Source organism: Volvox carteri (assembly GCF_000143455.1).
Source record: "Volvox carteri f. nagariensis unplaced genomic scaffold VOLCAscaffold_127, whole genome shotgun sequence".
Taxonomy (NCBI): domain Eukaryota; kingdom Viridiplantae; phylum Chlorophyta; class Chlorophyceae; order Chlamydomonadales; family Volvocaceae; genus Volvox; species Volvox carteri.
In genome coordinates this window covers 103,043-114,396 of record NW_003307670.1, presented here as the reverse complement: position 1 = coordinate 114,396, position 11,354 = coordinate 103,043, and the positions used below count along the sequence as shown (strand labels likewise).

General features: G+C 51.9%; 1 protein-coding gene across 1 annotated transcript in view; it reads left to right on the top strand.

The window, feature by feature from the left end:
* Nucleotides 1-4,580: 4,580 nt before the first annotated feature.
* Nucleotides 4,581-11,354, top strand: part of VOLCADRAFT_100576 (uncharacterized protein) — a gene marked incomplete at both ends in the record, with an annotated part of 7,072 nt that continues 298 nt past the window's right edge. Inside the window, 11 exons of the mRNA XM_002959131.1 lie at nucleotides 4,581-4,721; nucleotides 5,860-5,975; nucleotides 6,416-6,618; nucleotides 6,656-6,674; nucleotides 7,688-7,844; nucleotides 9,478-9,519; nucleotides 9,824-9,865; nucleotides 10,097-10,138; nucleotides 10,443-10,484; nucleotides 10,716-10,757; nucleotides 11,062-11,103. Of these exons, the coding sequence (XP_002959177.1) occupies nucleotides 4,581-4,721; nucleotides 5,860-5,975; nucleotides 6,416-6,618; nucleotides 6,656-6,674; nucleotides 7,688-7,844; nucleotides 9,478-9,519; nucleotides 9,824-9,865; nucleotides 10,097-10,138; nucleotides 10,443-10,484; nucleotides 10,716-10,757; nucleotides 11,062-11,103 (888 nt within the window). The remainder of the gene's footprint in view (nucleotides 4,722-5,859; nucleotides 5,976-6,415; nucleotides 6,619-6,655; nucleotides 6,675-7,687; nucleotides 7,845-9,477; nucleotides 9,520-9,823; nucleotides 9,866-10,096; nucleotides 10,139-10,442; nucleotides 10,485-10,715; nucleotides 10,758-11,061; nucleotides 11,104-11,354) is intronic.

The following is an 11,354-nucleotide window of genomic DNA, read 5'->3' as shown; positions in this document are numbered from 1 at the left end:
TGGTTAGGGCCATTACCAGCTGCTTGCTGCGTCGGTTGTTGCCCCTGTTGTTGCCTCTTGTGACGAGCGGGCACTGAGACTTGATATGCCCCAGGACACCACATTTATGGCACTTATGGGTTGCGTAGGGGTTGATGGAAACATCAGGCCCGCCAGAGCTGGTACTCGCCCCGACGTTGACATTTCCCTGGCCTTTACCAGCTCCACCACGGTAGTCGCCACCGAAGCCACGGTGGCCTACCCCACTGCTCCGGCTGCTAAACGCCAGGGCCTCGGCCTGGGCCCACTCTGCGTTGTTGTCACCTTGCATCCGCTCCGCCAGGAGTAGAGCGGCCTTGATTTCCGAAAGCTTCATGTCGCTTGGCGGCTTGGCAGCAAAAAGCGTCTGCTGCATTTGGAATTTCTTATGCAAACCACCCAAGATAGCCAGGGCGAATTGGCAGTCGTCGGTCTTCGAGCCCACTGCAACCATTTGCTCGCGCAGATCCTCTGCTTCCTCGAAGTAATCAACAACGGACTGGCCTGTCCGTTGCTTCAGGTTGCTAAATTTCTGCTTTATGAACAAAATGTTCGCTCCGATCTCAGACACGCATTCGGCGCGGATCGCATCCCACGCTGCAGCAGAGTTGGCTGCTTGATCGATCAGCCTGTGAAAACGGGGCACCGTATATTTCACCAGCTGCGATTTTGCCTTCATGGACTTGTCGGCGACGGCGCTCGGCAGGTCTGCTGCCTCGTCCCACAAGTCCTTGCCGGCCAAACAGTACTTCATGGCCGTCCGCCAGCGAAAATAGTTGGCGTAGCTATCTAATCGCTCTACATCATTATCCTTCCCCATACTTGTCCTATCTCTAAGCCAGAGAGTTGCTAAGCCAGCAAGTTCGGACACAGTACTTAAGCAAAACGCTCGCTCGCTTGCCGCGGCGGCGCGGGGCTCATAACCTGTTAAGATATAGGCGAGTGGAACTGTGTAGGTAAAGCCAACCTTAACCGTTACAGGTATCACAGAACAAGCTTTCAGTCAGAACATCATCTCCTTTATACCAAACATTCCATCTTATCTGTCGTACAGCCGTTAGTGTTCTGGCCGGAAGTCAACAATTCGTACCTGTCATTCAGGGATAGTTCAAATGTATGAAGAAAGCAGTGAGTGCTGTGGTTCACAGCTGTGAACCTGCAGGTCATGTGCAACGGCGGTGCACTTTGCACATTGTACAGCTCGTGTACTGCTATTGTGAAGCTTTTGTATTGCACGGTTGGCCGTACAGTTCGCAGTCCCGCACGCAAGTCGCAGTCACTCGCGTAAAATTCAAATGGTAGCACATGCATTCGCAGGATTCGCAGTCGCGTATGCCATTCGCAATCCCTTGCGTTTGGCGATACGCTCGCGTTAAAAGTCACCTGGTCGCGTTTAGGGTAGCGTAAAACTCGCGAATTCATTCGCCACATTCGCATGTGCATACGCATTCGCACCATTCGCATGCGTATGCGTTACACCTGTAGCTAAGCTAACGCTCGCGTTAAAAGTCACCTGGTCGCGTTTAGGGTAGCGTAAAACTCGCGAATTCATTCGCCACATTCGCATGTGCATACGCATTCGCACCATTCGCATGCGTATGCGTTACACCTGTAGCTAAGCTAACGCTCGCGTTAAAAGTCACCTGGTCGCGTTTAGGGTCGCGTAAAACTCGCGATATCATTCGCCACATTCGCATATGCATACGCATTCGCACCAGTCGCAGCCGCGTATGCCATTCGCTTGCGTATGCGTTACACCTATAGGTAAGGTAACGCTCGCGTTAAAAGTCACCTGGTCGCGTTTACGATCGCGTAAAGTTTGCGTTAGTTTGCGTTAGTTGCTTAAGCTAACGCACTGCCAGCCAAAATTACTCAGCTCGTTCGCATGCGAATAAAGATGATGTGCGTTAGGCCATACGCACAAGCGAACCGGTGCGTTATCAGTGCTTAAGATCGCGTTACATCGCGTTAGCGTCGCGTTAAACTCGCGTTAAAGCCTCGTAACGCGAATTTAACGCGACATAACGCGACCACCCGTCGTCATAGTGGACCCGGGTTCAAATCCGCCTGCCAGCTCCTCGGGTGTTTGAGGAGTGATGAAATGGGAGGTGGCCCCCCATCATATGGACGGTGTAGGACGTGATAATATCAACTTGCGAGCTGACCAGGAACTAAGTTGATGCGCCGTTGATCCGCTAGATTTGGTTGGATGCTGGTGGTGAGTTGCCGAACCCAACGAATACATTCTGAAGTCGGATGGGGTGACGGATTAGGGTGCCCCTCTAGCAGGGGAGAGCAGGGACTGCCCCGGGAAAGGGGGCCGCTGGCGAAGTTAACCACCCTGTAACAACATACATGTATACATATATGTATGTCTGTATGTGTGTTCCAATGCACTGCTGCAGCTAATTGATGATATGTTGTGGTCATCTGGATTGGTGGATTGGTGGTTAAATCAGCGGAGCCTGGACCGCTTATCCTCGTTGATTGAAACCTTCCCCGGCCTCGCGGTGGTGCCTGGGCAGTATCATCACACGTTACTGCACATGTGAGGGGACAAGTTGGATGGCCTGCATGCGTGGGTTTCTTGACATAATGTATCTGCGCTAGCTTCTGTTTGCCTCATTGACCTGCTGTATCTGCTAACTGCATGGGCCAGGGTATTGATGTGCTGCCGTCGAATCGTTTTGCCCTGGTACTGAACCTGCGACGCCAAGTAGGACAGCAAGAAAGTAGTTAGGAGCAACAGTTGGAACGGTGTACAAATGCACACACACACACGCACGAGCTGAGCTGTGGTAGTAGATGTCGCACATACATAGATGTACACACCCCGTCTATAATTAGGCGCTGAAGTGCTCTGCCAGCATGTTGAGAGCCGTTTACAAGGTCAGGGATTTCATGTCCATCCTTCCAAAGTGAGTACAGGATCTCAGACTTCATGCCTTTACTCGTTTACACCTACTTACATCCATTCATACGCTGGGCACCCTTAACTTCACACATGCTTTTCGTTCTCGGTTTGGCGGGATGTGTGACCATACGTACCACAGCCTGGAAAGGACTTCCGAGATGGTCGCACTACTGACCGGCATCATCTAGGACGCGTCATCCAGAGGCATACCAAAGAACCCTAGTAGAAGTAAGATAGTACATTGAACTCATGATTGCACCGCCACCACGGTGGTATTGCGTCACCCATCACTGCATCTGGTGCTGTGACTGCCGCTGCATGTGCTTACACTGCGGTTGCCTTTCTTAATACTGCTGTTTCGTTTTGCTGGCTCTGCTGGAAGGGCGGCGACCAAAAGAATTACTGGGGCACGCTTCCTTGAGGTCCTGCTGAAAAAGGGTGCGGGGGTCATCAACTCGGCCCCTCTGCCTGCCAACGTTTACGGGTACACACCGCTGGACTGTGCGGGGTTTATGGGGGAGTGGGACACTGTGGAGCTGCTGCTGGCCAACGAGCTGTCAAGGGCTGCACCACTGCGGCTGGCAGTGATGAAGGTAGGTGATACTCTGGGTGTGGTGATGTTAGGTCCGGTATTTCCATTTTTGGAAAGTAAATGCACGTAATAATAACATTTCATTATTCATACTGCATGCGTGGACGATGCCAGTTGGGGTTATCGCAATGTTCATGACGACACGCACCTACGACCAGTAAGTAAGTCCATCCCTGCTGAAAGGCGGGTAGGGCAGATAACGGACCCACTGATCCATCCATCCATCCATTCATCCAGTGCTACAAGGTCCCACACATTTCGCGATGTATGTGGCTGAAGTGAGAACAATTTGATGACGGCATGCATGCCTGGTGCTCAGCATAAATATGTACAGATTATTGGATCAATGAGTTCATGATGACTATGCTTGCTTGCTCACCAGCTAATGATAAAAACCGACGGACAGATGGACGGACAGACAGGTGTGACCCCGGAGTGCTCGGCCATTAAAGGCTGTTCGCTATAGCAAGGGGCACCTGTCGCCCATTATGGGCTACCACATTCTGATGTAACTAACTATCTAGGGAAATAGTGGCATGCTACCTACCTGGACCCCATACATAGACCCACACCTCATCACACGCCATGCATCACACGCTGACGTGCATATGTGTAAGAAGGGATCAGCTCCCCTTGGCATCTCCCACGAGTACTCTTTGTCTTGTCTTACATTGATGCGAATTGCTGGGAGGTGGGAACTCCTTGGATCGTATCGGGCTAAGAACATTTAGACTACAGACACGATGCGGCACCCTCCTTGCCCAATGGTGGATGCCCTGTTGGGCGACAAAATTAAAAAAGTCTGGATAAATAGAAGACCTCCATCTCGGACTATGTTATAAATCCCATGGGATCTGCCCAGGGGCGCCCGAAGATGTTCGCTCATGGTGTAGCAGCCGGTACACAGTATGGTGCTATATATACTGCAGAGTGCGACCACCAGCAACTCGAGAGACCTTTTCAGCGGTCAGCTGCTACACGTGGGGAGGAGGACTGTAAGAAGGGGTCAGCTCCCCTTGGCATCTCCCACGAGTACTCTTTGTCTGGTCTTACAATATGCATATGCAGGCATGGAAGAACCTGGCGTCGAAGGCGCCTGCCTTGCTGGTGAAGTTCTTGGATCTCGTTGGTATTCAGTGGCTCACCAACGTACTTGAGGTGATGCCAAATAAAAACCTCGTGGTGGAAGGATCACTGGTAGGTTGGCGGGTGCGTGCTGGCTGGTGATGAACGTACATGCATATATGTGATGAGCTGATGACGAGGTGGGATATGAAATGTTTGTGTCTCATTCATAAAATGATGCATGTAGGTGCCGACTCAATCTAGATCTTGCATGTGTATTTCCTTTACATCAGAGCACCTTGATGACTCGTAATGGGGGCAGCAGCAGAAGTGCGTAGCTACAACGTCGTGCTGAGCAATAATCAATTAACCTCGCCGCAGCCAAGTATGCTTATTAGCGAGGTCTGTTTTGAATTGTCTGGTCAGCTGCTGTGTCCGCTAGGGGTCTACGGCATGGTAGGTATGTAGCATAATAACCGACGGATTGGCAAAGAAGTAAGGTACACCTGAGCAGCTGGATGCTGACGCTGCACTGAAAGTTATTAGGATATTTGGGAGGACGGAAATGGTCTGTTGAGGTTGGGGGCGAGGGGATGGTCAGAGAGACATGTCATTAGTGTTTGTGGTGTTTGCTGTGTGCTGTGTTTTATGTGCCGTGTGTTGTGTGTTGTGTGTGTATGTCTAAGATGTTACAGGGTGGTTAAGCTTCACCAGTGGCCTCCTTCCCGAGGCATTTCCCTGCTCTCCCCTGCTAGACGGGCACCCTAATCCATTCACCTCATCCGACTAAAGAGTGTACTCTTTGGGTCTGGCAACTCACCACCGGCATCCAACCCAATCTAGCGGATCAACGGCGCCTCAACTCAGTTCCTGGTCAGCTCGCAAGTTGATTTTATCACATCCTACACCGTCCAGAAGATGGGGGACCACCTCCCATCTCAACTCTCAAACACCCGAGAGGTCGGCAGGCGGATATGAATCCGGACACTCCGGGAGCAGAAGTCAGGCCTTAACCTCTGCCAGCCACCTACCTGTATGTCGATGTCTATATGTATGTGAGAGAGTATGTGTGTGTGAGAATGTGTGTGAGGGTTATGCCTCGAGTTGCATTATTACCCTGCATATGCATAATGCAGAGTAGGCGAGATGCACTGCTGTGTACGATATGGTATAGCTATACGGCATAGTTACCCTATGACATCACTTGGGCGATGTGTGGCTGCTTGGCTGCTTGGCTGGTACATATATGTCCATGTTTGTGTATTTCCAGATGGACCCAACGGCCGAGACCAGGACAGTGGTGAACAGGCTGACTAGGAAGTGGCGTCGGATGGGGTTCGATGAGAATCCGGCGAGCACATCCTGTTTGTGGTTGGTGAACTTGCGGTGAGTTGCGGGTGTATCTATCTCTTGTCTGGTCTTACAGTATCTATTCATGTATTTCTAGGTCGTGGGGATTCGTGTCTCGGCCGTCCTGCAGGCTGATAATAATCCTCCTTCCGTAAGGAAGCTCAGGAAAGAAAACTGCGGGGCTGAAGCCCTGGTGTGTGGCAATGTAGGGGCTGGCAATGTAGGACTGATATTTCCCCTACCTTAGCCACCAGTATTTTGATGTCGTAGCAGATCTCCGCCTGCGGTTGCCGATGAGCATTGCCAGCAGTCTATCCAAGCTGCTGCACTCCCCAGGCAAATGTGCCCAGACCCGGATTGCAGGAAGCTAAGCATACACATGCAGCAGTAACGTCTCCCGCCCATTCCTCCCTAATCCAGTACCTGTTACCTTCCTTTCATGCATTTCCATGATCTAATCATCATGGTGACGACAGGAGTTTCCTGACCCGCATCATTCGCAAGCCTTGGGAGTACTGTTCACACAAGCTTGGTTTCTGTGCATTGCCGTACGTGGCGCGGATGACGCGATCCGTGAACGACTCTCCATTGGGCGCGCTGCTAGCCAACCATGTCTATGACGCCTTCTCAACCGACGCAATTGTTGCGGTGATCACATACAAATGGGACATGTACGCTGGTAAGCCGCCTGACGGTCCCTACATACATACATGTAGCTAGGGTTTGGCACCACTGGTAAGGCGCAACCATTGCCCCCGGGAGATACCGAGATCGATACCCGTTAGGATCAAAGTCCTTCCGATGGTGGAAGGCATTGCGTCCATAGTTGATGGACGGTGGTACCTGGGATAAAGTTAAACTGCGAGCCGACCAGGAATGGAGTTGGGCCGCTGTCGACCCGGCAGATTCCGTTGGATGGTGGTGGTGGGTGCGGAAACTGAGCAATCCTCTGAGAAGTTGACTAGGGTGACTGGATGAGGGTGCCCCGAAATACCGGGGAAGGCAGGGTGGTCTATGGCGAAGTCCTGCAGGTAGCTTGAATGCTGACTAGACGGCACACGAACGGGCAAGTCGTAATACACAGCAAATAGCAACCCGCGAAAGGGGCCAAGATTCCCTCCAGGCAATCAATCAACAGCGATAAAGATTTACCTTACCGACTGAGTATGCCCGGCGTGAAGGATATGGGCGTTGAGCGGCCCACACAGGAGTTCGGCTGGTTAAGGGACGTTACTTATGCGGCTTGAAAGAAGGGAGGACCGCACAGGGCTTGTTGTCTAGCTCAGAGAACTTTACAATGTTCTGATCATGAGCCGTAAAGCGACTTTTCCAAGCTCGCTACCGGCTATAAATACCGAAGTCACGCTGTCGATCACAGGAGGCCCTCAAAGATAAGCCTCGAGTACGACCACGACGTATAGTTCACAAATGACACAAGTGAAACACCTTGTAACCCGTGTGACAGAACATTCACACAAGAAATGAACAATTCACAAGTAAAATACATGAATATACGCAAACGAGCGTACATTCGCATCTCGTCCATAAGTCGATCAGCGAAGTGTAAGATAAGAACCAAACACCCTACACGATAATACACGAAATTCGCGTAGTCACATCGATTATAACCTAAGACGATTATAAAAGACGGTAAAATGAACGTGACGCTAAAATGTCGTGACAGCTGTCGCGTCATATGACTGTAGCACCGAACATAACACGTGCGTACGGCAGACTCCCCCCCCCAGCGGGCGAAGCCGAGATGGTGAATGCCCGTGGAAAAATCCATGTACGCACCTTCAAAGCAAGTGCTCAGCTAAACTGCTATCCTTCAAAATCACACGCTTGATAGCCGGATTCGTGAACACAATCAGCCAGATAAAAGACTGGTACTCAGACTCAACGGTAGGACAACCCAACATCAACAAACGATCCTTATCCTGCAGCCTGCGCAACCACTTCATGCGCGCTTCATCAGCACCCGATATGTGATCAACCGGAACTCTAGCGACCACAAAGCCCTTAACAGACTTAATCGCTGCTGGAATTGCCAAATCTAACAACGCGCCAGTGATTGACAACACTGCTGCATCTACTGATGTAAACTGCTTATCTACGCCGTCGTAAAACTGAGGCGACAAGGGATCACTAAATTTTACCGGTTTCCCTTTTAAGACGCGCGCGCCAGAAGACAACAAAGCGACACGCAAAGGATTTGAAACCTCGTAAGGCAGAATTACGTTATTAACTAAGCTCCAACGCAACGCTCCTCGCAACACGTCGACATGCGGCTGCGGTACGGACGGAAGTTGAAGACGTTGCTCGAATAATTGATTGGTAACCAAAGCAATTTTGAATACTGAGTGGTCTCCCGCCATAGCCAGATCCAGCTCCACCGGAACGTCCGCGGCTGAATCCAAACTCCAGTGCTCCAGCCTCGATGCGGCTGCTGCAACCGCCGCTGCTCCCACCGCTCGCCTTGGGCGGGCAGACTTAGGTGCCAGCATATTGCGCAGCTGCACAACATCCACCAGCTCCAATTCGCCGTCCTGATAAAGCACCTCGAAGAAATGCTTCCTGCCTCGTCTACCGGCATAGGCCCTATGGCAGTCCGGAGACGTGTAACTCGTCAGGCTCGGTAGCTACGGGGCAGTTGTCTGGACAGGTTACTCGCCAGCTAGAAGCTTGATAAATGTGCAACCTTGAAAGTGTCATAATTACGCACAGATATGCGCGCTGAGTGTGTGAAATGTTATGACGAGGTTAGTTAACATGTTTGCCATCAAATATGAGTGTAGGGAGGCATTATTTGTCCTTACGATTTGCTCTCTACCTACGGCCATTTGGCAGTCCAGAGACGTGTAGCGCCCAAGGCTCAGCAGCTACGGGACGGTTGTCTGGACGAGGTTACTTTTGACGTGCAGCCCCGAAAGCACATTGGGAAGCATGAATATAGCCGGTGAACTTATCATAAGTGAAATTTAGGTTACTTAGGGTGTTTGCCACTTGCTTTGATGCTCCGATGTAACATGACCATTGGTAGTCATGGTCATGGCCCAAATGAACGCCGATTGTTCCAGCACAAAGTAGAATATAGTTGATGAACAAATAAGTACATAGGCAAGGTTAGCCGAGGCCGACGTCGATCGACCTGGTCGACCAGGTCCGCCAATGTAGTGGGTCCATGCCACAATATCCGAAAATCGGCTGAAATCATTTAAAACCTTGTCAGGTTTACTGAACAAAATTACGACCGACGAGGTTTCCATGCAATTGGCTGACATAACCGCTCATGTACGGCTTTGGCTATTATGGCTTCAATGTCCAATGTCCCAATGTAGGCAGGTAGTGGTGGGCCACATCTGCGCCACGGTTGTGTGTTTCGTTGTGGAATCGTTACCCGTTGCCCTCTTTCTTGTTCCTGATGCTATGGAGGGTGGCTGGGGCTGGTTAGGGGAGGGGGGCGTGTATGTTTCGCCTCCGCCATTGACGTGCCTGCCCTAATTGTCATGTTCCCATCCATGTGCTGCACGTGCAGCAGGCCTCGGAAGATGGGGCCGACGTCCAGCCGGGAATGGAGGTAAGATGGGGGCGAGGGTCGGGGCTCTTATGTGTTTTACATGGGCCATCAAAATGCTGTCGTACTCCGATATGGCTATCGGAGTACGGCAGATTTGTTTGATGTAGGCAGGTAGTGGTGGGCCACATCTGTGACACGGTTGTGTGTTTCGTTGTGGAATCGTTACCCGTTGCCCTCTTTCTTGTTCCTGATGCTATGGAGGGTGGCTGGGGCTGGTTGGGGGAGGGGGGCGTGTATGTTTCGCCTCCGCCATTGACGTGCCTGCCCTAATTGTCATGTTCCCATCCATGTGCTGCACGTGCAGCAGGCCTCGGAAGATGGGGCCAACGTCCAGCCGGGAATGGAGGTAAGATGGGGGCGAGGGTCGGGGCTCTTATGTGTTTTACATGGGGCATCAAGACGCTGTCGTACTCCGATATGGCTATCGGAGTACGGCAGATTTGTTTGATGTAGGCAGGTAGTGGTGGGCCACATCTGTGCCACGGTTGTGTGTTTCGTTGTGGAATCGTTACCCGTTGCCCTCTTTCTTGTTCCTGATGCTAATTGTCATGTTCCCATCCATGTGCTGCACGTGCAGCAGGCCTCGGAAGATGGGGCCGACGTCCAGCCGGGAATGGAGGTAAGATGGGGGCGAGGGTCGGGGCTCTTATGTGTTTTACGTGGGGCATCAAAACGCTGTCGTACTCCGATATGGCTATCGGAGTACGGCAGATTTGTTTGATGTAGGCAGGTAGTGGTGGGCCACATCTGTGCCACGGTTGTGTGTTTCGTTGTGGAATCGTTACCCGTTGCCCTCTTTCTTGTTCCTGATGCTATGGAGGGTGGCTGGGGCTGGTTGGGGGAGGGGGGCGTGTATGTTTCGCCTCCGCCATTGACGTGCCTGCCCTAATTGTCATGTTCCCATCCATGTGCTGCACGTGCAGCAGGCCTCGGAAGATGGGGCCAACATCCAGCCGGGAATGGAGGTAAGATGGGGGCGAGGGTCGGGGCTCTTATGTGTTTTACGTGGGGCATCAAGACGCTGTCGTACTCCGATATGGCTATCGGAGTACGGCAGATTTGTTTGATGTAGGCAGGTAGTGGTGGGCCACATCTGTGACACGGTTGTGTGTTTCGTTGTGGATTCGTTACCCGTTGCCCTCTTTCTTGTTCCTGATGCTAATTGTCATGTTCCCATCCATGTGCTGCACGTGCAGCAGGCCTCGGAAGATGGGGCCGACGTCCAGCCGGGAATGGAGGTAAGATGGGGGCGAGGGTCGGGGCTCTTATGTGTTTTACGTGGGGCATCAAGACGCTGTCGTACTCCGATATGGCTATCGGAGTACGGCAGACTTGTTTGATGTAGGCAGGTAGTGGTGGGCCACATCTGTGCCACGGTTGTGTGTTTCGTTGTGGAATCGTTACCCGTTGCCCTCTTTCTTGTTCCTGATGCTATGGAGGGTGGCTGGGGCTGGTTGGGGGAGGGGGGCGTGTATGTTTCGCCTCCGCCATTGACGTGCCTGCCCTAATTGTCATGTTCCCATCCATGTGCTGCACGTGCAGCAGGCCTCGGAAGATGGGGCCAACATCCAGCCGGGAATGGAGGTAAGATGGGGGCGAGGGTCGGGGCCCTTATGTGTTTTACGTGGGGCATCAAGACGCTGTCGTACTCCGATATGGCTATCGGAGTACGGCAGATTTGTTTGATGTAGGCAGGTAGTGGTGGGCCACATCTGTGACACGGTTGTGTGTTTCGTTGTGGATTCGTTACCCGTTGCCCTCTTTCTTGTTCCTGATGCTAATTGTCATGTTCCCATCCATGTGCTGCACGTGCAGCAGGCCTCGGAAGATGGGGC